The sequence below is a fragment of the Hippopotamus amphibius genome, chromosome 3, assembly GCF_030028045.1.
Source record: "Hippopotamus amphibius kiboko isolate mHipAmp2 chromosome 3, mHipAmp2.hap2, whole genome shotgun sequence".
NCBI classification, from domain to species: Eukaryota; Metazoa; Chordata; class Mammalia; order Artiodactyla; family Hippopotamidae; genus Hippopotamus; species Hippopotamus amphibius.
The window spans coordinates 80,240,303-80,268,195 of NC_080188.1; the positions used below are offsets into that span (position 1 = coordinate 80,240,303).

The window sequence follows — 27,893 nt, forward strand, 5'->3', positions numbered from 1 at the left end:
TATTATAGAGACTCTGAGACCTTTGAACCATATTACATTTCACAGCACATATTGAGTGCTCAAAAGATGTTTGTTGAATATATCTGTAACAATAATTTTATCAAAAAAAAAAAGATTCTGGATTGTCTCAACCAAGGAAGGCATCCATGTAATATGCTCTAATGCATTTCCTTTCACTTTATGACTTATACCTGAAATTATCCATCAGAGAAGAGCATGTGCTTTTACCTTTCACATATCTGAAAGCATTAGAGAATATCTGTCAAAATACCAGGAAAAAAGTGGCATCCTGCTACACAAGGGTTATAGACACCACTGACAAAACCTTTATATCTGTATAATGCACAGAAAGAGTCTGTAGATCCATGGGACATTAGCAGTAAACCCATCAGAGCAGGTAGGACAATATCAAACCCTTCTCAAGTTATCCAGTGTTGCATAACAAAATACTTAATCCTGCTAAAAAAAACTTCATGGCAATTCAATTCAGGGGCCTCAGCAGTGAGGTGGAGGTGGTAGTAGAAAGACTATTCCTATTGTTCAGTCATTAGCATGGGTCCAGACTTTCCTAATAGTGAACACATGCCTAAATCATTTTTATTGCTTCATTTCTGATAATCTGATTTTGTGCTAGGAATTATACTCATTTATCCACCTCCACATTTTTGAGCATTTCATCCTCCTCTAGTGAATAAATATAGACTTACAGGTCATAGGCTGTGCAGAATTGGATCATGACAAAGGTCTGAAGACCTGACTAATATCAATATGCCTAAAATGACCATGATTTTCTCCACATAACAAGCCATTAAAGGAAGTTAAATTGATTTGAAGAGGTGAGAAAAAATCCACACCCATTGGCATTAACAGTCTCCATAACACAGTTGATAAGAGATAAATGGGCAGATATTGCAGATCTGTGGGACAGGACGTGCCACATGCTACATCACTACGTAGCCCTCCTTCGTTATCTGGCCACAACCTCATGAAAAGACAATGAAAAGCCAAATTGACTGAAATTAAAGTTTGATGGGTGGTGGTGAGGAATAAAAATTAACTCCTTGTAGAGAAACAGAGAGTTCATGGACTGAGATTTGTACCAGCAACATAAATGCATAGTGCGATCACACTTTTATTATATTAGAAAAAGAAGACAGATTGCCAGAAACTTTCCCCACATGTTTATGGTGGCACTAAGAGATCTTTATAAGACCTGGCTACCTATTGTAGTTGACCTCTAGTCACTCTGAAACATAAAATTGCCAGTATTATTCATTTCAGCTTTTGTTTTTAGTACGCATTTTCAAAATGTTTTACAATAAGAATTGTGTTAAATTTCTTTTTTAGAAGTTATTTAGAATATGGCTTTTGTAACGTTGCCTCTGATACTTCTGCATTCTTTTATCACTAGAATTTTTTATGCCCTAGAATCCTCTACTATCTACTATCTTTTTTAATCCTCTTTAATCCCCTTTCTGTATGATAAAAACCTTATTATTAGAGAACTTTTTCATGTGAAAAAAATTTTAGGAGAAAATCATTATATGCTCCCCATTTAATAACATAAAGCCATATCTTGAGAAAATAACAGGAAATCCTGTGTTGTCTGCTTGTGGTGGACAAAGCTATGCCCTGAGGAGCCCAGGATACAGTTACAGTTTGCCACCAACTAGTCAGGGAGCTGAAAATAATTCATAGCCTATCCCAGACCATTGTTTCTTCAAATGCAGAGAATATTTCAGGTTTTAAGATTTTTGTCAGGCTTCCCTGGTGGCACAGTGGTTAAGAATCTGCCTGCCAATGCAGGGGACACAGGTTTGATCCCTGGCCCGGGAAGATCCCACATGCCGAGAAGCAACTAAGCCCATATGCCACAGCTACTGAGCCTGCACTCTAGAGTCCACGAGCCACAACTACTGAGCCTGTGTGCCACAACTCCTGAAGCCTGCATGCCTAGAGCCCATGCTGTGCAACAAGAGAAGCCACCACAATGAGAAGCCCACATTGCGACAAAGAGTAGCCCCCGCTCGCCACAACTAGAGAAAGCAACAAACAGACAACACAGCCAATATATAAATAAATAAATAGATAGATAGATAGATAAAATTTATTTTAAAAAAAAGATTTTTGTCTAGGGCTCCACAGTGAAAGTGGGCTTGTCTTCATTGTTGAGTTCATTTTAATTGCAGAAAACAAACTAAAAGTTCTGTTTACGTGTTCAGAAAACACTGGAAAAACTTCAAAGTTCGAACTTCTAAAAACTAGCCAGATATGAGAATAGATAATATAGAACCAAATGTATTCTCTTCTTTACTTTGAGATATAGTATTCTACTGTTATTAGTTTCATTTGTTGAGATGTAAATGATTATCAAGTAAAGGTTCTCATGTTTTCATAGTCTTCAGCTTTTAAGATTAGCCTCTACATGCAGTCTGAAGTTGCTTCAACCTCTCAAAGAAAAATTTTCAGACAAAAATCATATCCTCAGTCACAATTTTTGTTACCATAGTGATAAGAAAAAAAATGGGAAAAAAAAAAGCTAAATTTACCTGAACACATAGCAACAGTTTTGGAACTTTGATCTACTTGGTGTCATACACTGAAGAAGTTAATCAGTTGAATTAAGTACATATGGGTTAAGTGAAGTATTCTACTGGATGAAAAAAAATGTGTAGGTTGCACATCTGGAGCTATTATCACAATCAAATAAGTCAGTATGAATGAAGATGACTGACAATCCAAAATGCATAGAATCAGATTTTCTTACCAGAAGCAAGCAGAAAACATTAATTTAGCTCCATTTTCCATAAATTTTCTGTTTTCTTTCCATTATTTTAGAATATCTCCATATTAAGTTAAAGCTTCTTATGAACCACTAGAATTTTTGAACTGGATGTAGCAACATAATTGGACATACATTTTAAATTATGTTAGAGTGGCTTCTTTCTATAAAGGACAGCTTCCCAATTTTAGGCATTATAATAAAAAACCGTATGTTTTAAACTAACTATTGTTTTGAACATTCTAGTTTTAATAAGAAATTTAATAGAGTATATCATTTACAGAAAACCAACTATATTGCAAGGCATTATCTAGTCTGTGAAAGATCAATAAAAGGCAATACTTGCTGTCAAGAATATTTTAATCATCCATCTAATTATGTTTTTGTGATACTGAACTTTTAAATTTTACTCCACATAGTAAAATGGAAAGAGTGTTGAATTTGACTTGAAGAGACCGGGGATAAAGTTTCAGCTGTCCTAATGAGCTTAAAAAACTCTGTAAGTCTCAGTTCTCTCATCTGTAAAATGAACATAAATGAGCATAGCGTCTCCTGTAGCACACAGGTCATTGTGATAACCAAGAGATGATATGGATGGAAATCAATGGATAACATTCAATGCAAAAATCTCTGTAGAAATGTCACTCAACAATTAGGTTCAACATTTTAACATTTTCAAAATAAAAATTATGAAAGTTAATTTTCATAATTATTTAAATACACAGGAATTATTTGAGAATAATAATAGCAAACATTTATTGAGAACTTATAATGGGCCGCATGTTTTACATGAATTATTTCATTTAAAGCTCAACACAGCCCAATGACTTAGAGAGTATAATCTTTCCTTTAAATGTATATAAAGTAAAGCATAACAGAGATAAATAACTTATCTAAAGACATATAGTTAATAAGTGATGAAGCCAGGAATTAAATCCAGGCAAGCTAATACTAAGCCATGCTCTAAATCTAAGCCTTCATGGTATACTTCAAAATAATCAGTGAAGGAAAATATCATTATGAAACTGTTAACTTGAAGAAAAACATTTTAAATTACCAACACTAACCAGTATAAGTTTCTGAAGTCCCTAATTGATTCTGTTTTGCTTCATTTAATTTTTTAAATTTTATTATTATTTATTATAAAGAAAAATGGTCAGAATTTAAATGTACAACAGTAAATACTTTACAGAATACCCCTATGATAGATTATTACTCTATCATAAATAATGTTGTAAAAGATACTTATGGCTTGGAAGTTAATGAGTTAAGCAAAAAAAGTAGATTTTCAAATATGTCAAAAATTCCAGTTTTCATAAAAATGTTATATGCACAGAAAAAAACTGGGAATGATAAACATCAAATTTTAATTGCTATTTGTTAGTAATTGTATATATTTCTATATTCCCAAATTTACTATAATAAATATTTAATGTTTTTCATCAGGAAAGAGTTGCTTGAACATCCAAAGTGATCTAGATGCTTCTTCAGTCTGTGAACAAATATTTACCGAGAGTTTAGAAAACTTTTCTAGGTCCTAGGGATTCAGCAGTGGCAAAGCTAAGTCCATCCATAGGGAAAGAATTAGGTAAATTACACTAAGAACTAACAAAGGAAGAGAACTTCAACCTATAATGAAGCTTCACCCTTGTCTCTCTGACATTAATCTTACCTTCCTACTGGCATGTGGGCCCTTCTCCTCCATTTAAGGAAAAAAGATCCTGAAACATTTTGTTCTCTTTGTTTACCTTTTCCTCTCAATTAAATTATGGATACATCATTCATCACCTCTAAACATGGCAGCAAACCATAGCATTAGTGTGGACACAGAAAGAAATGTTGAGAAGAATCTTAAGGAGTTAAGGAAAATTCGTTGAAATTTCCCATACCTTGGTGACAATTTCCACTCCCTTACTAGTCTTTAGAGACGGGAGAAATGTCGCTCCACTTAACTTATTAAATATTCCCATGCAATATTATCCTTTACTTACAGACTATTCAGAAAAGAAATGATTTTCTGTGAAAATCTATTGTATTGAAATAATTTATAATGTTTAAACATTTAAACTTGACTATGTTCTTTGGAACACAATCTAACTATTCAGCAGAAATCACTTTAGCATCAGTAAATAAAAATTAAAATACATGGTGGTTTAAAATACACCCAGACATAACTTACATTGTATCAAAAATACATTAAAAGTTTAAAAAGCTAAGAATCTCCTTTACCTCTCTAAAATTAATATTTACCATATTAATTTCTTTTAACCTGTTCTTTAAATCTCTTCTTTCATACATATTAAAATCAGGTTTTAAAAATGTGAAAAAAGGGACTTATAAGACAAGTTTAATGAAAGTAAGAGAAGGAAGGAAAGAACAAAGGAGGAAAATAGGGTGGAAAGAGAGAAGGAGGAAGCCAAAAAAGAAAAAAAATGAGAAAATACCTCTATGGACCAGGTCCCAAACCTCATCAACTTGCCGATGGGTTGGGAAATGACCACAGTCATTGAAGTATTTAAGGAGCTCACTTCTTTGTAATCCTTGCCAATCTTCTCTTTTAGCAAACATTGTTTCATAGACTACAAGGAAAAAAAAGATAAAAGAAAATATTTTCTTCGTAAATAATATATCAAATATACACCCCACCTGAAAGTGTCGTCTGGATTTGAAGACACTTTCGCTCCAGTTTTATGTTGACGTCCGGTGATAAGCCTCCAGGATGAGAGTAGCACCGTGTCCACCTCCTGGGGAAGGTAGAGGAAGTGGACATGCTTCTCCCTCCCCCACTCCACAGGTGGGAAATTTGGACTTGCTTCCCCAAAGAGAACACTGGCATCCTCTGGCCTGGTTTACATGACAGTTGTCTGTAGACTCTACATGGATCAATGTTCAAACCACGTCATAAGACATAGCTCAGCCTTTCTGGGGTCCTGACTTCTGTTGACCCAGCATTCATTTTTTATTGGTTTTGATTAGTTTCCCTAATTTTTTCATCCCTTTTTGACTTTTACCCACATTCTAACTATTTATTTGAATTGACGATTCCACTTTGGACTGCTTATTCTACTGCTGACTTTACCCTTACAATGTCTACTTTTTGGTGACTTCATGCATTCCTACTTCCTACTTGACCCTCTTTTACTACTCCTGGCTCAAGGCTTCCCCAGAAAACCATTCAGCTGAGCCAGTCCTCACCTATTTCCCACACTTGGTGTCAGACAGGGTTTAGATAATGACTAAGAGAACTGGAGCACCCGTTTTGTAAGTGTAGTCATTTTTTTTTTTTCAGAAAGGTGAAATTGAGTCTCTATTTTGAAGTATTTGGATCAGCCTCATGCAGTTGGCTATTAATCAGCATTTACAAGATGACAGGATCTGTCCTCAGTTCAGGTTTAGCTCTGAAATACGGGCTCCCAATGACAAAGGGCACCAGGGTGGTTTCTAACAGAAGTTACTGTGTCTTCCCACAGTCAGGGGTAGAGACTTCAATTTTCTGTCCACACACTCATCCATTCACTCAGTGGAGGTGGACAGTCATGAGACATCAACAAGTTCAAGAAATATTTAGTGATTGCCTGAATATGAGTAGCTAGTCCAGATCCTGAAACACAGCAGAAAATAAACATGTCTATTTAGTATCTTCTGTGACTTTTTCTCTCTATTCAAACAAGCAAACTAGAGCAGTTGCTGTTGGTGTCTCCATTCATATTGCCTTGTCCCTTGCACGTCTGTGCATGCTAACCTGACTTTCAAAGGCCAGCATCTGTATTTCATTGCCTAAGGGCTCCCTCTGGCTGCAGGACTCCATTCTGCCCACCCGTTCAGCAAGGCAGAAATGGCAGGCAATCGAGGCTCCCTTTAGCGAGGCCCTTAATCTCTGACTGGGGGAGTTGGTGGATAAAGACACAGCATTTGAGGCAAGATGGCTATACTGTTCCCCGGAGGGATTAAGCTCTGGTTGCCCACATGGTGATCTGCTGGATAATGTACTTTTTTCTTCCTTCTATCTCTTACCTGTCTCATTTCTCCATTCTGCTAACAGTATTTCCCCAAATAAGATAGTTGTACTCCCTCTCACTTTTTAAAGGATTTTAAAGTAAAGGGAGTCCCAGCAGTTTCCTAATGAGAGAAGAGTTTTCTCTTTCTCTGCCTCTCTCACTTGTTTTCTCTTTCTCCCTTCTTCTTCCTACCTTTTCATCTCTCAAACACTTTGCTCCTTCCTGCTTTTTTCTCTAGAAACCAGGCTGTTGGACTGGGGAAATTGATCTGAGTTTCATGACTTATGCAGAATCTCTCTCTCTTCCTCTCTCTCTTCCTCTCTCTCTTTCTCAACTTCTAGCCACAGAAAAGGAGGCATTCTAACTCAGAGAATTATGATTAGTGGTAAATACTTTTGGTACATAAGTTTAGCACAATTAATAAGCTCAATGAAAACTATCCTTTCAAAAAATATTTTTGAGCCTTTCTGATAAACCAGGCATTTGTTGACGGTGGGTGTGTAACTAATGAACATAACACACAGTCCTTGTATTGATGGAACTTACAGTCTACTGTAAAACAAACATTTTGTGACGAGCTGAAGCTACCAAAAATGTGACGCTTTTACATTATAAGACAAAAGTTGCTGATTCCAATTAAATATAATTTACTTGCATCATTTTGTTGTTGTTTGGGGTTTTTTAAAGAAAAGTTACAAGAGCAGTTTTAAGTTTAAAACAAAATTGAGAAGGAGGCACAGAAATTTCTCATCGATCCTTTACCCCCACTCAAGCAGAGCTTCCACCACCACCCCCATTATCAATTATAAATCAATGATTTTCAGTAAAGCGAGAAAAGGAAATAAAGGCATACAGATTAGGAAGGAAGAAATAAAACGATCTTTGTTTACAGATCACAGAATCGTCTGTGCAGAAAATCTGAAAGAATTGACAAAACCCCTTTGAAATTAATAAGCCATGTATATCAAGGTTACAGGATACAAGGTTAAAATACAAAAGTTAATTGCTTTTCTATATACCAACAATGAACAAGTGAACTTTGAAATTAAAAACACACTACTATTTACATTAGTACCCCCAAAAATGAAATACTTAGCTATAAAGGTAACAAAATATGTACAATAGAAAAATATGTATTCTGATGTTGTTTGATCAAGAAAAATATATATTCCGATGTTGCTTGATGAAGTAAATTAGAGATGTCAATTATATCCAGTTGATTGATGGTATTGTTGAGGTTAACTATGTCATTACTACCCTGCTTGCTTGATCTATCTAGTTTGTATAGTGGAACACTGAAGTCTCTAACTGTGATAGTGGATTCACCTATTTTTTTCTTGTAGTTCTATCAGTTTTTGCCTCACATGGTTTGATGCTATGTTGTTAGGTGTACACACAATTAAAATTGCTAATGTCTTCTTGGAGAATTGACCCCTTTATCATTATTTAATGCTCTTCTTCACCTTTGATAACTTTCCTTAATTTGCAGTCTGCTCCGTCTGAAATTAATAGAGCTACTCCTGCTTTCTTTTGATTATTGTTAGCAAGGTATATTTTTCTCCATCCATTTACTTTCAATCTACATATGTCTATATATTTAAAGTGGGTTTCTTGTAGACAGCATATGGTTGAGTTGTGTTTTTTGATCCACTCTGACAATGTCTCTCTTTTAATTGGTGAATTTAGATCATTTAACATTCAAAGTGATAACTGATACAGTTGGATTCATATCTACTATGTCCAATAGATTTTTCTATTTGTTGTCCTTGTTCTTATTTTATCTTCTACTTTTTCTCTGCATTTTGTAGTTTTAATTGAGGATTTTATATGATTCCATTTTCTTTCATTTCATAACATATCTATTTTACTTTTTTTTCTCACTTTTTTTAATGGCTGCCCTAGAGTTCACAATGTACATTTACAGCTAGTCTAAATGCACTTTCAAATAACACTATCCTACCTCATGGGTACTGCAAATACCTTACAATAATAAAATAATCCTAATTCTTCCTTCCCATCTCTTGTATAATTGCTGTCATTCACTTCACTTATATACACATGTATATATATTAGCATATATAATTAAACCTAAGCTATATATGTATATTGTAATTGGGTATATTGTTAGTATTATTTTGAACAAACTTTCATTTGTTAGATCACTTAGGAATAAGAAAAGAAATGTTTTATTTTACCTTCTTATTCCTTCTTCAGTGCTCTTCTTTACTTTTTGTAGTCTGAGTTTCTGACTGATATTATTTCCCTTCTCTAAAAAACAATTTTAACACTTATTGCAAGGCAGATATACTGGCAACAAATTCCCTCAACTTTTGTTTGTCTGAGAAAATCCTTCACTTCTTTAAGGATAATTTTGCAGGGTACAGAATTCTAGGATGGTGGTTTGTTTCTCTCAACACAACTATTTCATGCCATTCTTCTTACTTGCATGGTTTTGGATAAGTCAAATGTAATTCTTATTTTTTTTCTCCAGAGGCAAGGTGTCTTCTCCATCTGGCTTCTTTCAGAATTTTTTTCTTTATCTTTAATTTTCTATAGTTTGAAGATGATATGCCTAGGTGTAGTTTTTTGGAATTTATTCTGCTTGGTGTTCTCTAGGCTTCCTGGATCTGTGATTTGGTGTCTGACATTAATTTGGGGAAATTCTCAGTCATTATTGTTATAAATATTTCCTCTATTTCTCTCTTTCGTCTCCCTCTGGTATTCCCATATGTTACTCCTTTTGTAGTTGCCCTACAGTCCCTGGATATTTTGTTCTGTTTTTTATTTCAGCCTTTGTTTTCTTTGCAATTTAGTGTTCAAGGATTCTATTGATATAATTTCTAGCTCAGAGAATCTTTCCTCAGCCATCTTTCCAAGAAGCCCATCAAAGGCATTCTTCATTTCTGTTACAGTATTTTTTTATTCTTATCATTTCTTTTGGGTTCTTTCTTGGAATTTCCATCTCTCTGCGTACATTGCCCATCTGCTCTTGCATGCTATTTTATCCAATATTAGCATATTAATCATAGTTGCTTTAAATCCTCAGTCTGATAATTCCAACATCCCTGCCATGTCTGGTTCTGATAGTTGCTTTGTCTTTACAAATTGTGTTTTTTGCATTTTTGTATACCTTATAATTTTTTTCTTGATAGCTAGACATGACATATTGGGTAAAAGGGACTGCTGTAAAAAGGCCTCTAGTAATGTGATGATAAGGTGTCAGGGGAGAGGAAGTGTTCTAATGATTAGGTCTCAGTCTCTCACTGAGCCTATGTCTCTGGACTGTGAACTTCATGAATGAAGTTTCCCAGTTTTTTTCTTCCTCCTTAGGTGTGACAGGATGGTCAGAGTGGACTGGAGTTGGGTATTTCCCTTCCACAGGTTAATTAGGCTCTGATAATACCCAGCAGCTTAGGCTCTGGTTAATTAGTTTCCCCTGAAGGCAGACCTTGTTAAGAAGAATGGAGTGCTCTGGCATATTTCAAAGTGGTTCATTTTCTCATATTTACTGTGGGAATGTGATTGAGCTCTGGAGGTAAATATCACAGTATTGTGAAGACCCCTTTATGATGATCCTGTTGGAATTTAACTCTCCATCCACACTGAGCGTCCAGCCGTTTGTCAATTACAGTTCATTTTTCTTACCCCAGCACTGGTTCCCACATTGGATTCTGCTCATGAGTCTCTGCTCTGGTAAGCTGTGAATCCCTGTATTTTCATGCCTGTCTCTCCAACCTTAGGGGCAACAGTTTGCTCTGTGTCCTCCCCTCTCTTACAGGTCCAAGAAGAGTTATTGATTTTTTAGTCTATTCAGCTTTTTTACTTGTTGTTAAGATGGAGTGGTGACTTCCAAGCTCCTGACATGCAGAAGCAGAAACCAGAATCCTCACTTATTTATTTTTTAATCAAGAAACAGACTGTAATATCTGTCCTAATCCTAAGTAATACTAAATTCATTAACTATAATAAAAATCAGGATCTCTGAAAGTTAAGAGAGAAATTGGAAAACTTGTTCTTTGCATAGAATTTCAACACTAATGAGCAACATGTAATGAATATCAACTGTTCCTCTGTTATAAATATGTAGTTTCCTATGGGGAGCTACACCCTCCCCCCAATTAATATAGCCTCTATGCAACTCCCAAGCAAATTTCTTTGCCCTACCAAGGGAAAGTGTTGGACACATAACTCAAGCTAAACCAACCAGGCGTTCTCTCCCTAGAATTTGAGTTTAAAGCTCAAGAATAAAAAGTTATAAACTGATAACATCTTTTCTATCCCCCAGAGGCAAATAGAGATTGCTCCTTTTTTTGCTCCCTAGATCTCTGGAGCAGCTCTGGTTCGTGTTCTGTCTGAAATCTGATTCTTCAGCTATCTTTCCTTTAAATTTCCTTTATGTTTTGTTTAGCCAGAATGATATCCTAATAAATTAATCCGCATATTAAAGTCACCTTAAAATGCAAGTAGTTTGCTGCAATAAAAACATGGTCTACTTGTGTTGTCTATGGGTAATTATATGTAAATTATATGTAAATTTTATTGGCTAAATTAATTCCAAACCTAAAATCAAATCAGAAATGACAGCATTGGGCTTCCTAGGTGGTGCAGTGGTTTAGAATCTGCCTGCCAATGCAGGGGACACAGGTTTGATCCCTGTTCCAGGAAGAGCCCACATGCCACAGAGCAACTAAGCCCGTGTGCCACAACTATTGAGTCTGCACTTTAGAACCCGTGAGCCACAACTATTGAGCCCATGTACTGTAACTACTGAAGCCCACATGCCTACAGCCTGTGCTCCACAACAAGAGAAGCCACAGCAATGAGGAGCCCGCGCACCACAACGAAGAGTAGCCCCCACTCACCGCAACTAAAAGAAAGCCCATGCACAGCAAAAAAGACCCAACACAGCCAATAAAATAAATAAATAAATAAATAAATGTATTAAAAAAAAATGACAGCATCACTTACATTTTTTTCTGTCCATCCATTCCTCTAGCTCTGTAAGGTTTATAATTTGTCTCGTCCTCCAAAGACCAAGTCGATATTTAACACGATGGATTAGTCTGCAATACATGTTTATAACTGTCCTCAAATCTGGTCCATGATACAAAGCCTATAAAACAGCAATATAGACAGTTTAGCTCCTTTTATATGTCTGCTATTTATATTTAATCTGATTTTGCCCTATTCACTTCATCTATCTCACCCAATCTCTCAGATTATGGATGTATTTATGTTTCTAAGTAACGTTGGTTAAACACATGCATTATAGAGTAGGATACTCTCCCTGAAGTTCAGAGAACATCATGTCAAGTTGCTTTGTCATCACATACACATGCTTCCCATAAAATAGAGGTTTCAGTGGTGGATACTTTCATAGAAGATTCCTATAACGTGTAGCCCACTTAGCCAGAAAAAAAAATAAGTTTTATTAAGGCATTGCTCTGTAATGAATGATTCTTGCCTAAGCTATCCACTCTGGGTGCTCAAATCCTTGTATTTTCTTTCTTTTGAAAGTTGTATATTTATGTATTGCACCTATTTTTCACCAATTTTTTTAGGTTTTACTTGTTGATTCCTTAAAAAACTCTGAATATTGAAGAAATTAACCCTTTTTAGCATATGTGCACAAGTTGTTCTATCAGTTTACCTTTTTTCTGTGACTATATTTTTCTGTATATTCATTTTCTACATTCTACTACAATAAACTTTTAAAAATTAAAGTATAAAAACTCATCTATTTCACTTTTTTCCTTTTCTAAACAGCCAGTTCCATTTTATTTATCAATTCAATTATTTTTACATTTTACATTTTCTAACTCATTAATTTCTCTACTTATCTTTATTAATTCCTTTTTTAAGGTTTATTTTCTCCTTCTGGACTTCTTAAATTAAAGACTTCATTCACCAATTTTCATTATTTTTTTTAGGAATGTATTTAAGTTCATGAAATTTCCTCTGAGTCAGCTTTCCTTTGATGTGCTTTGCATACATTATACAAGTAAAAACGCCAAAGCATAAAATCTTTAAATAACTTTCCCAAGGTCCTATAGTTAGTAAATTGCAGAATAGTTTCTGAATTCAAAACAGGGACACTTCAGAGCCCACACTTTTAATTATATACTATACTCCTCTTAATTTACTTGAATTTCACATTTTTCACCCATTCTGTAAATGTTTGTTTTGGTTTCTTTCCTAGTATATTTATTATTACACTTAGGATTGTTCTTGCTCTTGTTATTTATTTTCTGTTTTGTGATGTGGGATTCTTTAAAGGTTGTTTTTATTATTTCATTTTTCTTCACCTTCACTTAATTTTGTGATTCCTCTCTGAAATTTTTAAATACTATGTTTAAGCCTATATTTCTTAATTTATCAAAATTATCAATGAAATAATATTTCTTGATTTATCTGAATAAAAAAATAAATTAGCATAATTTCACTACTTTCCTTTTTTCCTTCCATCTGAATTCTATCAGAATCAGGCAGATTCTGAATGTTTGCTAATGTCTTTCAACATTTATTAACATTTTCCAATGTGTATTTTTAATCTGCCTTTTGTTCAATAGGCTCTTGTCATTTTATTGCTGTTGTTTTGTTTTGTTTTATACAATGGGTTGGTCACACTTTTGGAGCACTCCCCACCATACGAATCTCAGTAGAAGGCAGAACCTACTTCCTACAATTTGAAGCCACAAATCAGATGCTCATGACCCAAGCCTCCTCTGTTGCTAGGATGCAGACCTGTGACAAAGCTTCATCCATTATCTACACCAGCCTCAGGTTTTGACTTGAAACTAATAATACTTTTAAAAGTGAAACAGTGGGAAATCTATTTGTGTGGTAGAATAACCCTGGCAGCAATATTCATTTTCCAAGGGTAGCATTTGTGGAGGCAGAACAGGATTCAGCATTTGCATCAGACTCTGTGCAGGATTTGACTGGAGTCCTGGGAGCTATTTAGGCTAGCCTTCATCCTCCCTTCATGTTTCTGAGCTTAATTCTTCAGACCTCTGCCCAATATTCTACTCAATACCTTTCTGCTTGAATCTGTCAGTAGGTTTCTTTTGCTTATAATTAAAAATCAAGCACTGTTTTAATTGTATTCTTAGAACATGAGCCAAAAGGTCCCTGCTTGGAGTGCTGCTTAGTTGAATGATGACATTTGCTAAGAGAGCAGGGGTATTTGGGCAGTCACCAAATGCAACCTGAGTGTTTTTTCTTCTGAATTTAATAAATCCTCTTTTGTGGACACAACCCATTGTGTGAAGAAATGCTTCTCAGATATGAGGCATTTGGAAGGCTACCTAGGAGGTTTTCATGGTTAAGAAGTTGGGTCAGAGAAAATGGCAGTGGTCCATCTGTGTGGTTCTTATTATAGCATGCCTCTCTATCAGCCTTCCGTATAGAAATATGCCTCAGTTATGATACTATGTCATCTGAGTATGTGAACCTTTCACCATATTTCTAAACGTTTCTCAAGATAGAATTAATCAGAAAAAAAGTACAAATTGATATTTACAACAGCAATATTGGAATAAAAGACAATGCAAGTTATTGATTATAATTTTCCAATCCATGTTGAATTAAAGTGTAAATGTATTATGCTTATCATACATCAGCATTTAAAATTTTTTTGGAATAAAAGTCTGCTTTTTATTTGATATGGTCATGTCTTTTTTTTAAAGTCATGAATTGATTGCTTGTTGGGAGAATTCCACTACCATGTGATACTTAGTGGGATTTAATTTCTTTGATTACTAGCAAGAGTAGCCTCTCTTCATGTTTACTAGCCATTTATGTTTCTCCTACTGTGAAGTACTAGGTTCATGTCTTCTACTTAATTTGCCTAGGCCTTCATTCCTAACAGCATTGGAAATGTCTGAACTTCCTTAATCTAGTATATTCTGGTTTTCTTCATACCTCTCTAGCTATTGCTTCATTGTTTGTGGAATCCTCATCTCTGCCTTCCCTCTTGAGCATTGGTCTTTCTCACTCTTACCTTTACATGCCTCTCTCCATACTTTACATGCTCTCTCTGGACAAGGACATAAATTCCAGAGGCTCCAGACAGTATCATTAATAATGATTCTCAAATCTATGGATGTGGGCAGAGTATAGAGGGCATCCTTGATCAGGGAGCTGAATCAAAATGTGTAGCAAAGATTTCCCAGATTTCACATCCTCTCATCCCATTCTCCAACATGGTGAAAATAATTTATTCAAAAAAATGTGCCAGGAATGTTCTAGACCTTGTGGATAGATTAGTGAACAGAAAAGACAAAACTCCTGTCTCACAATGAATCACATTCTGATGTAAGGAACGATAATGCAATAAACATGTATGTATTAGCTGGCAGTCAGTGGCATGAAGAACAATAGTGTTTTCAATGGAACAGGGAGTGACCAGAGTAGGTGTTATTTTTTTTATAGGGTAGTACGGGGCAGGCGTTTTGATAAAGGAACAATGAGCAGAAACGTGAATGAAGTAAAAGAGCCATGCAGTCACCTGGGGGAAGAGCTTTCTCAGAGATAAAGTGAGAATCACTGCCAAATTGAGTCACTTTTACGGTTGGGAGGGTTTTTATTTTTCTTCAAGTGTGTTAGGGTGGAAAGAGTTTAAGAACTACTGAGGAACCTCAAATATTTCCCTAATGGCCCAGTCCTCCTCTGTGCTTAGACTCATTTACCCAACTGCTTCCCAGACATTTCAAGAATATTCCATAGGCAATTTACACTCATCATTGAAAACTGGACTCTCTTTCCTTTCCTTTCCTTTCACCTCTCCTACTCACTCTTCCTAAGTTCTGTATTTCACAACCATCCATCAGGTTGCTCAAGACAAAAACCTAGGATCCATTCTTGACTTCTACAGCTCCCTTATCTCCAAATCCAATTAAATACAATGTCCTCCCTACTGTGCATTTCTCCAACTTTACCCCAAGCCACCACCATCATGCACTGGATTACTGAAAAAGCATACTAGTTGTGATTTCTCTAATTTTGCCACCCACTTTCCCCAATTCACTGTCCAGAGTCAGTAATTTTTCTAAAATAAAAACATCTCTTCATGTCCATTGGACATTTTAAAGTCATCCATTCCCATACTCTAAATATCAAGTATAAACTCCTTAGCATGGTTTTAAGAACATTGTTAATCTGCCTCTATATTCCTCTTCCTCTACTGCCACTGTTCTCCCAACCAGCCCCCTAAATGTCCTGTCTCAACTAAGGCCGTCGAGATTGTCTTTCCCAGGCCTACAACTCTCTCAACTTCCCAGTCTACATGACAAAACACAACTACCCTTCATCCTCCAGATTTCAATTTGTTGGCACTTCCCCCATACCAGACAGAGCACTCTGGGGTAAATGGTCTTTCTAAGTTCTCTAATAACACCTAACACTTCATTTAGTTACCTCTGTTTCTGTCTGGACTATTTGCTCTATGTATCAGGTAAGAAATCAGTAACTAGTAACCATGATCAAAATTTTTTTAAAGTATTCTGGAATATACTAACATAGTTCTCCCAGTACCTGAGAAGTTAACACATTTATGTAATAAAACTATTCTGTACAAGGTCACCAGTACCATGGGTCCATGAATGGGCTTCAGAATTTTCTTCTAATTTTTTATTGGTTTTTTTTGAGATAACGAGAGGAAACCCATACTTTATCAAATTTTCAAAGGATTTCGTACTCCCCAAAAGAATAAAGAGCACTAACCTTTGCATGGAATATTAAAACTCAGATTTCCAGGATTTCTCCAATTTTATTTATTCAACAAATATTTATTCAAAGCCAATTTTGAACACTTTTTTATTGCAACCACCAGCCATTCAGATGTTTTAGGATTTCAGTACCTTTGACAAAAAGCAACTAAACATATCAACTTAAGACTAAAATTTTAAAATTTAAATTATAAACATTCAGAGAAAAATCTTGAAATTAAGTTAAAATCTTAGAGGCATTACACTGAGGAAAAAACTATTTTTGTGCCTTTGTGATTTTTTTCTGGATTATATTAATTTATACGAAAACACATGCAAATAAATAACGTAGACATTTTAAAAGGAAAAGGATATTTTGAATGCTGGAAATAAATAATGCTGATAGTTAAATGCAGCAATCTCTGTGGTCTCCTTATGACTGATACAATTCAACACTGCTTCATTATTTCTAAATAAACCCAAACTAGCGCATTTCACAGGAAATGGTGGAAACTACACAGTCTCTTGAGGTGCCTTAGAGCAACATTCTAGCAGATACTGTCTACAGCCACAAGCTCTGAAGGGCCAGCCAAACAATATGACTACGGAAGTTTCCCAGTGTGAGAGATTGCCACAGTGCTGACAATTATCCAGTGATTTACTGTGTGGCTTCTAGACCAGAAAGCCTATCAAGAATTCCCCCCAAAGCGACCCTGCACACAGGCTCAGTCCTGGAACCGGACCACGCATGCATCGCAGGCCTGCTGCACGAGCATTTCCTCAGTAAGCAAATCAACATTAACCATATCGACAGAGCAGCCATCCAACATACAAAGCAGCATGCCAATGGTGGAATAAAGAAGAAAATCAAGGACCATACCAAATTTCATAACCAAATCAAAGTCAACAATCTAGTTTATATTTGCTCGCACCCTTGAAAAGTGTTTCCCATTCTTTTCATCTCAAATTCTACCTCCATATAGAAAGTCAACATTTTCCCTGCCAAGCTCTCCTTTTCACTATCACTTTGGATTCACTCTTGCTCTCTACATTTTCTAGACCCATTTTGTCCCAGAGGTTATGGATGATGCTAGGGTTCTCTCCAACATCAGGAAATGCTATAATTAAGTTAAATTATAATATAAGTATATTATCATGTACATAATGTCATGTGTATGATATATTTATTTATATATGTTTATATATATATTATATATGAATCATTAGAGTGCCATGATAAACTTCTACAACTATATTTTGTTGAATTAATTCATCCATTCAAAGACATTTGTTGAATAGCTATTATATGCCAAGCACTCTTCTAGGCCTTTGGACACAACAGCAAACAAGACAGAAAATAATACAAATGTATTAAAAATAAGAAAAACAGCAGATAATAAGTGAATATAGTTAAAATGAGAGAGACTGTATGTGTCAAAATAGTATGTGGTGCTACAATATAAAAATAAAGAGTATGTACTCCCAAACAGGTCACGTAAATTGTGGTGCCCATGACAGGTCAAAATACAGATGACTGTGCACAATAATGACCAAAAATAGGGACATTAGCTTTGCCTGATAGACCAGAGAAGGTGTCTAGGCATGTACACTTAAGGAAGATCTTAAAGAATGAGTTGGAGTTTATCAGAAAATTAGAGAGTATACCAGTCTGAGAGAACAGCATAAAAACATAAGATAATAGGAAGTAATCAGGGAATAAAAGGATTTGGGCTTTGCTAGAGCACAGGGTACTAGTGAGGAAGTGTCGTGTGATGAGGCTGGACAGTGGGAAACAGCCAGACCAGGGAGGCCATGTATACTATGTTAGAGAATTTGTATTTCATCCGATAAGCAACATGGGGCTATCAAAAGACGATAAGAAATGGAATAAAGTCATTAGAGTGGAATTTCCTCAACTGCATATGACAGATTACATGGGAGTAGGTCCATAGGCAGGGAAACCCATTAGGAGACTACTGCAGTTCTTCACGTGAGGGGTGATGAATAGGAGCTCTGGTAAGAGCCCAGAGAGGAAGAGCAACACAAGAAATGTTAAGGAAGTGGTGACCAATTGAATATGGGGATGAGAAAATGGAAAAAACTCCAGGTGTATAGTTTGGACAATAGGTGGTGGGACAGTTCACCAAAATGGGTACCACAGGAAAGGAAGAGCTTTGTGGAGTAAGAAAATGAGTTCATTTAAGGCTCCGTGGAGTGTAACTACAGACCTTGCAAACGGACAATTAAATGCCAAAATCTAGAGCGAGAGAGAGAGGTCTGGGGTACGGCTTTAGATTAGGGAGTAATCAGCTATAAAGTAGTTTAAGTCGATGATATAATATGTAGAATAAGCATGGGCTTTGGGGTCAGACAAGGATTTGAATTCTAGCTCTGTCACTTACCAGCAATGCAACTCTGGTCAAATGACTGACTTTCTCTGAGCATCAGTTTCTTCACATATAAAACGAATACAGCAGTTTTCCACAGAATCACTGAAAGATTAACTATATGGAATGCTTACTTATTGTTGGAGTTTTACAGGTATTATCACATTTAGTCATCAGAACTACAAATGTGTGTCATATATTCATTTTAATGCATGTATAAATATACATACATCAATAGGCAAATGGACTGCCTTCTAACAGCATCCCTGTGTCTTCAGAGAAATTCATTCAGAGTGCCCAATGCGAGGCCGTTTGGGGGCTCATCTCAGAAAATCCAGGAATTCAAGTGGGCACTCCTGATATATTCTTCTATTTCTAGTTGGTTTTCCAAATTCCTTTTAAGTAGCACAACTTTAGCCCTCAAGGTGAAAACATTTCTCGATTCTCACATAGATTTGCCAAGATCCATCCACTCAGGTTCTTCTGCGTGTGCCCAGCCAAAATAGGTCCATACGATTTATTCTGAATATCAGGATTGTTTATAAAAGTTGCTCATGTGGACGTGTGTATGTATATGCAGTTTCTTTTTAAGGTGAAGGTTTATGCTCTGCAAGAGAACCCAGGAGTGTGGGAAGTGGAAAGTTGCTTTAAACAGAATAAGCAGGTAGCATAAGAGAAACAAGATCAATGCAAAGATAGGTGGTCCCAGCCTTAGAGTAAAAGTAGTCCCAGAAATGTTGGGTTAAGGATAAACCAGGCATTTGTTCATGGTCTCCAGCTTGACACAACCTGAAGCTATCACAAGAGTAGGTTGTTCATAACATTTTCTTAAACCAAAGAATGCAGACAGAAATTTACTTAGAAAAATCATAGGTATGTTGACCAGGTGACCATTCAAAAGTCTGCTTAATTGAATCTAAATGCCCATTAATGGATGAATGGATACAGAAGATGTGGGGGGGGGGTGTGTATGTGTGTGTGGGGGGGGTGTGTATATGTGTGTGAGTGTATGTGTGTGTATATATATATACATAATGAGATATAACTCATCCAAAAAAAAATTAAGTATTGCCATTTGTGACAACCTAGAGGATATCTGGATGGACCCAGAGGGTATCATGCTAAGTGAAATAAGTCAGACAGAGAAAGACAAATACTGCATGATTTCACCTATATGTGGAATATAAAAAGAAAAACAAATGAACAAACATAACAAAACAGAAACAGAATCATAGATATAAACATGTTTTTGACAGAGGAGAGGGGGTCGGAGGGAGGAGAAAAACAGGTAACAGAGATTAAGAGGTATAAAGCTCCAACTGTAAACTATATGAGTCATGCACATGAAATATACAGAATGAGGAATTTACTCAATAATTACACAATATCTATGTTATATATGAAAGATGTTAAGAGAGAAAATCCTAAGAGTTCTCATCACAAGGAATTCTTTTTCTATTTCTTAATTTTGTATCTATATGAGATGATGAATGTTCATTAAACTCACTGAGGTAATCATTTTATGATGTATGTAAGTCAGATCATTATGTTGTATACCTTAAACTTGTACAGCACTGTATGTCAGTTATATCTCAATAAAACTGGAAGATAAAAAAGAATTTTTAAACACATTATCCTATTCAATATATGCTTTACCTTGATCATTATTCTTTGGAATCTTTTGCGTTCAAGCCACCCTCTGACAAGTGCCTGCATGACGGTGACCATTCTAACTAAGTTTTTGGTAATGGCGAATTTTTTCCTTCCCTGGAACACTTGGAAGATTTCTATGTGTGGTCCAATTCTTTTAACTTTATTGTCAAGTTTATGACTTTTTCTTAGAATAGATTTGGGGCTAAAAATAAAATATAAAACTTTCTTATTATAGTTAATAAGAAAAATAAACTTCTAACGTCTTAAATTCATTTTCATAATGAATATATTGAAATAGGAAATACATTGTAATTAGCATACAGAAGTCACATATATATCATCTGAACATTCCAATAGGGTTCTGCAAAGAAGGTTGATTACGCCAGAATCAATATAACATGTACAAAATTAACCTTCTAAAGAAAGGAAACCCAAAAGAAAATGAATCTATCAAAGCTTATCCACAACTATTCAAAAGAGAGATATAGTATCTAAGGAACAAAATATTTTCATATGACACGGCACATCAGTAAAAATAACTTTCCTGTCCCAGAAGCTATTTTAAATTAAAGACTGCTTCAAAATTATTTGGCACCGATGCTCTGCTTACCAAACATCATCTGAAAAGTAATTTTATTTTCCAAATGCTCTCAATTGAGAGGCAGGGTAGCAGTATTGATAGGGCTATGGACTACAGGATTGCAGAAGTGAGGGATTACACTGAAAAACATGACAAGCCCTGTAACACTGACACGGATGGTCCTTGCAGCGCTGATGACCACGTGAGAAAACTACAGACTTTCTACTATGAACAGACTGTCTGCAACCTTGGCAATCTTGTGTCTGCTTTCTTCCTTTGTATATCTGTCACATTTTTTATACGGTGGTCAATTTTTTCAAAGTCTTCTAAAGTTCAAAGTGTAGTTTCTTTGCAATTTTTAGCATACATCTTGTTTTCTTCTTCATTGCTTTTGTTTCTGCCTCTTTCACAGCTGAAGTTCCAGTGAGATGCCCAGGTCATTTCACACACCAGAGCTGAGTCTTGCCCTACAAAGCACACTGTGTATAGACTTTTGAATCCCAGACCCAATTTTCTTGATTCCCAGAGTGAATACCACTGTCTCTGTTTCTGCGGGGTGGTGGGGGCGGCTGGGGGGGGGTGTTTTCCTCTGGGTGGGTTTGTTTTGATATTTGCATGAAGCTGGTTCTTGCAGAGTCCTATTCTGTTTTGCTCATGGTCATTATTTTTCTTCCATTGGTGACTAAAATGTTGAAAGTCTGATTTGGATTATTGACCTAGCTACATGTTAGGTAGATAACAGGGGATCTTTTTCATTTGTCTTTTCTGTTAGTTTGTCTTGAAGCTTGTGGTATCTTCTGACATGCCCTGTATTATATGTCATTTGAGCACCAGTATAGCTAAAATCATTTGAGATAATTTTGTGCCCACGAGAATGGAGATCAGCTCCAGATCAAGAAACACATAACGAGTATTCCTTGGAGATCCGTTTTGACTCCTGGACCTTTCTACTCCCAAGTAGTTACTACTGACCAGTGAGATTTGCTCAAGCACAGAAAATTGCCCTCCATATTTACTTTTGACCTATAGCTAAAAATATAGAACTGTGGCTGTTGTTTCTCTTTATGTTTGTATATATAAATGAAAAAAATGTCTTTTCTATCTTTGCAAAAGAAAGGAATTTAGCCTTGTATGATGTTCTTGTAACTGTAGCTCTTTTGTACCTTTGGTTCGTTCTTTCTTTCATTCTCTCTCTTGAGAAAACTTTTGTAGATTAATGAGTCAAAAATATAACATGTTATGCTGTAGAGAAATATTTAAATAGACAAAGCTATCAGAAAAAGCAAAGAAAATAAAGCAAACTTTTTTTTTCTGTTTGTTTACATTAAGATTGATTTTGAATAGCTTAGGAAAGAGGGAGCTCTGCCTTCTAAGAGTATTTTTGCTCCATTAATATAACAATTTTTATGAGCAGGCATTCATGTATGAGATAAACTGGGAATGCAGATGAAATAGAAATGGTTACTTCTGGATTGTCCAGTTTCAAGACCTACTGTGGAATCTAAAGGATCCTGAGTTCATGACTTTTTCTCCTTTCTCTCAGAAGAAATAAGAGAACTCTTCTAGAAATATCTAAATGAGCCAACTTTATCGTCAAAGTTTCATGTTCTAACAATAAAGTGAAAATAAACCTTAAAGGGATGTGGGTGACTGACTGTAAGATGATGTGTGATGTTTATTGTTAAAGTAGCAGCAGTGGTCACGGGATCTCGGCTGATCTCCTAAGTTGCCTTGAATGGCATGGAGTTCTCAGTCATGTACTGAAAAGTATATGTGGTGTAGCAGGGGGTCAAGGGGAGGGAGAGGGAGAATTAAAATTAGTTATTTTGGGTTAAAAGCTATAGTTACTATGAATGATTAGAACTACATTAATTAAAAGGATTATAAGGAAATGCAGATATGTTTACAAAATGATGGGTATGTTTTGTCTGTTTTTTCATCAATTGAAAAAGAAAAGAATTTTATCTTAGACTGCAGCCACATGGACTTTGATCAACAGCACATCTCTAAACAATTGGAATGTTAAAATCAAAAGAAAAGGAAATCTGAAGTCGAAGAATAACTTATTGAAGGCTTCATGGACAGTGAATTACATTTACAAATAATGGGTTTGAAAAGAAGCTATGAAATATACCAAATTTTGACAAAGTCAGGTCAATTTTGATATGCTTAATCTTAAAATAGAGAAATGCTGTGAATCCTTGACTGTGAAATGTTGCATAGGTGGTATACAAAAATAAGTAAAATTAGAATTTGATTTTCTCTATTACACTGACAAACTGATCTTTTTTCCTGACAAACTGATTTTTGAATAACAGTCTGCTCCCAATATGACAGAGGAAAAGTCATTTACTGCCTTCATTATAGTTTTCCTAGGAAACAAAGGTTCCTTATATCACAAAAAATATTTCTCCTATCATGCCTATAAATCTTTTTCTCTTCTTCCTTGTGATCTATTTCTTACAAAATCTGGTATTCCTAATATTTAATGTTACTTGTAGCTATGTTACTGTTTTTCACTCAAAAGGCACCTATAACTTTCGCTGATACTTGGCCTTCTCTGAAAATTCTTTCCAATTCAAATCCAAGCCCCAAATTTAAAAACAAATTGTTGTGATGTCTTTTTAACCTATCTTTTGGGTGTCCCCGATGGCTGCAAGACCATACCAAAGATTTTTTTCCTTCACTATATAAAAGCAGGGACGCTAGAAACGGCAAGGTATGTTTGGCGTAGTTGTTACATAAATGAGTTGAAGATGGCCCTTGTATATTGGCCCCTATGTTGTTTACTTCTTACATCAGGCAAGGATTAGCTCAAAAGCCTGCAAGCTCTAAACTCAAAATTCTAAAACATCCAATTGTTTTAAATATGACCCAAATAAGCATATATTTTAGCCAATTAGACCCTGCCTGTTTTGCATGTCCCATGAAATTATAACCAACATCTATTAGCCATAGATAAGACAAACCTTGAGGCCATAAAAGACCCCAAGCCACTGCTGCCCACTGGAGCTCTCTGACCCAGAGACTCCCCATCTTGCTGTGAGTATCACATAGACACGTTAGCCCCATCTCTGACTCTCCCACTCCCACAAGGGTTCTCTTACCCTCTTTCCCTTCAGAGTGATGGCTCTACGTCATGGTGTCTAGGTCTTCTGCTGTGAGGGACTTCCCCTCTCAAGCAAAGCTGTCCATGTGATGCCCAAATAAAGCTTGTTATGTGCCCTTGCCACCTCATGGCCATGTTTTTCTCTTGATTATCCCCAAGATCTTTGAACTCATTGCAATGATCCCTAGTTCTACTTAATTCAACACTATTATTAAACATATTGATAGTCAATGCGTTGAAAGCTGTCTTATTTATCCAACTCCAAACCATGAAAAGAAATCAAAGTCTCCTCTTTAAGTTAAATATATAACAACTAAAATATTATTAATATAAATGCATTAGGAGCACATTGTGGTAAACTGTATTGATGGCCAATTAATGCCTCCTTATGTTCTCTGCCTTTGCAATGTGATTTTTAGAGCCCCACCCATCAAGAGGTGAAGTCAAGTTACCCACCTATGAATCTAGGCTGGCCCTGTGAATTGCTTTGGCCTAGAGCATCCAACGGAAGTGATGCTATGCCAGTTCTTGGCATGTCTCCCTAGATACCTTACACAATTCTGTTCTCTTGGAACTCTTCATTTACATGTGAACAAGCCAGCAAGCCTCTAAATGATAAGAGGCCACCTGAGAAGAGACAAGACATACCCACTCGAGTGAGCCCGGGTGATACCAACTGAGCCTGGACCAGATCATTAGAATTGCCTCATGAGAAATAACAGTTGTTTTCAACCACTAAATTTTGTGATGTTATTGCACCAATGAATTACTGATACACATACTTATGTTTACACCCAAAGGTTAATATAGTAACTGTCAAATTAATTTTTTAAAAGATTTTATTTCAGAGGTAGATTATCTCTGTCAAGTAGTGACACTCATGACAAACACTTTATGGGATAAATTTTTTTAAAAACTGCTGCATAAAACAGGGAGATCAACTCGATGATGGGTGATGACTTACAGGGGTGGGATAAGGAGGGAGGGAGGGAGTTGCAGGAGGGAGAGGATATGGGGATATACATATAAATAGATCTGATTCACTTCGTTGTACAGCAAAAATTGGCACAACAGTGTAAAGCAATTATATTCTAATAAAGAGCTTAAATAAACTTGAGGTTCGCCAATGTGAATAACATGTTCTTATTTCACGGTGATCAGTGACTACATCCTTATGGAATGAATATGTATGTCTTCAACAGAGGATTCCATTCCTCTTCACTCTGATATTGTTGGTTATTACACCAAATACACACTAAACATATATTATTCCACTTGGCTATAACTTCAACAGGTGGCTTCAGCCTTTCTCTCACACTTGCCAAAGTCCTAATACAACTTATAGCTCATGAATTATGTCCTCTGAAAGAAGCATCAAAAGAATGATAGCCTTATGAAGAATATAGTTACAATTTACAATACTTAATTTATAGTAGAAGGAGAAGACTTATGAGGACAAGCTTCTCAATTTAAACTATCATAACCATGAATGATATGTACATGATACAACCAAGAAAGGACAAAATTATGTCATGACTTCAGGAAGGTAGCCATTGGCAATCCCCAGTTCTCAATGGTTAGGATGATTTGGGTGACTAACTTCAGGTTTTTTTTCTTTTGTTTGTTTCAGAGATACTAAAAACAGTCACACCACATATACTGACTCTATCACATACGTGTTCAACTTCATGAAAAGTATAAGAATCAGTAATAAGTAGATGAAATGGGGGAAATATATTGTGACTGTCACATATATGCAGGCTAAGTAACCTCTTCTGAATTTAGAGAATCAGTAGGAAACATCCTTTGCTTACTTCTCCAACTGTAATTTTTAATTTATCTCCCTTCATAATGACTTTCACGCTTCTGATATGGAGAGAATTATCATTTTTACAGATTCTTAGCCACTAAAGAGTCTCTATAAAACTCTTAGGTCAAAAGGTACAAATTCCAGTTATAAAATAAATAAGTCCTGGGGATGTAATGTACCGCACGGTGACTATAGTTAATCACACTGTACTGTATATTTGAAAGTTGCTAGGAGAGTATATGTTAATGGTACTCATCACAAGAAAAAAAATTTTTGTAACTATGTGAGATGATGGATGTTAACTAGATTTCTGTGATCATTTTGCAATATATAAATATCAAACCCTATGCTGTACACCTGAAACTCTAATGTGATGCTATATGTCAACTATATTTCAATTTTGAAAACTTTTATTAAGTATTTATAAAGTTAAAAATATGTCATCAGAGACTAGATATAAACCCCGTTTTCACCATAGAAGAGACTACCCTCTTGGTCCCTAACTCACCTCTTACTAAAGCTACCTTAAGAAGGTTGAGAGAAAGACCAGAGCTGAATAGCTGAATTGGACTCTTTCACTTGAGCTTTGACAAATCTATGATCAAGGTATCAGGTCAAATAGTTTTCAGTGAGTAGAAATCATTAAACAAGATTACATGTGAGAAAAGATACAATAAGTTAATTAGTGAGTTAATCATGTCTGAACATTAGACACTGAGCTTGGCAAACATTTGGACAGGGAATTTCCTTTCAACTGCTAATGCTTATATGATAATATATATTAAACACTAAATCAGTTTTAGAATTTGGTTCAGATATTGCTACTAATTAGTTTTGGCTGATATTGAAGTATTTTCTATGCTCCATTTATAAAAGCACTCTTTGCCCATCTGTTCATAGGTTGAAAGTGATGAAAGGATACTTATTTTGGCTGTTATAAAAGCCAAATACTTTTTAAGCTGCAAATATGTGACAAAACCAGTTCAGGTTGCCAAGTTCAGAAATACATTAAAAGAGATTTGTGAGGCCTCCCTACCCCCAATTCCTTTTCCAACCTGCATTATCAAAAAGTAAATATCACCGCTTTCCTGATTAGGCTAGCATGCCTGCTTTGTCCAAATGCTTTGCAATTTAGTTATAATTTACACAATTTACTCTGATTTGGATCCTCTGCTACCAAGCTGTGTCGAGGGCTTTCGTTTCCTGTACATGCAGCCTTGAAGTAGAAACACATGATGCCCTCGTGCTTTGAATGCTGGATCTGAAAGGAACTTGGCTAACGAGTGAAACAAGTCTGTGGCCCTACTTTAATGCCCTATATGAGGTCTGTTCAGTTTAAAGACAATGCAGTAAATTCAGCACGGTGATAGAGATTTTGAAGAACAGGGATGTAACACATTTCCATGAATAATAGTGTCTCAGTGTTATTTACTACTCCATTTGCAAATCTTCCCAAGGGCTTAGTACTTCATGCTAGCAAAACCTGCTCACTTAAAAAATCAGAACAGGATTCCTGGAACTTTTAAAAACAGGTGAAATCCTCCTGAAGTAGAAGATAGACACCATTTTAATTCAGGGAAAAAAATTAAGTAGTTTAAATATGTGAATGAGATGTGTTTTCTTCTGTGCTTTCCACACTCTTTTTGTTTTCTGATCATTCCTCACAATGTCCTGACCCTAAAAATCCAAGAGCCCTCCTATTTTTGGTGGCTGCCAGTTCCACAGCAATCTCTTTAACTAGATTATATTAAAGGGTGGAGGCGGATATTTTCTTTAAAGCCTCTGAAGATACTTGCCTTCAACAGTTTACTACCTAAAGTGCTCTAACTAGTACCTAACCAGAAATGCAAATGATACAGTGGACTGG

The 27,893-nt window shown here is 35.8% G+C and overlaps 1 protein-coding gene across 1 annotated transcript in view; it reads right to left on the reverse strand.

Moving 5' to 3' along the window:
* IQCM (IQ motif containing M) overlaps nucleotides 1-27,893 on the reverse strand; it is a 324,469-nt gene that overhangs the window by 166,349 nt on the left and 130,227 nt on the right. The window contains exons 8-10 of the mRNA XM_057726958.1: nucleotides 20,531-20,729; nucleotides 11,749-11,893; nucleotides 5,227-5,361 (exon numbers count right to left, since the gene is read on the reverse strand). Coding sequence (XP_057582941.1) covers nucleotides 5,227-5,361; nucleotides 11,749-11,893; nucleotides 20,531-20,729 — 479 coding nt within the window. The remainder of the gene's footprint in view (nucleotides 1-5,226; nucleotides 5,362-11,748; nucleotides 11,894-20,530; nucleotides 20,730-27,893) is intronic.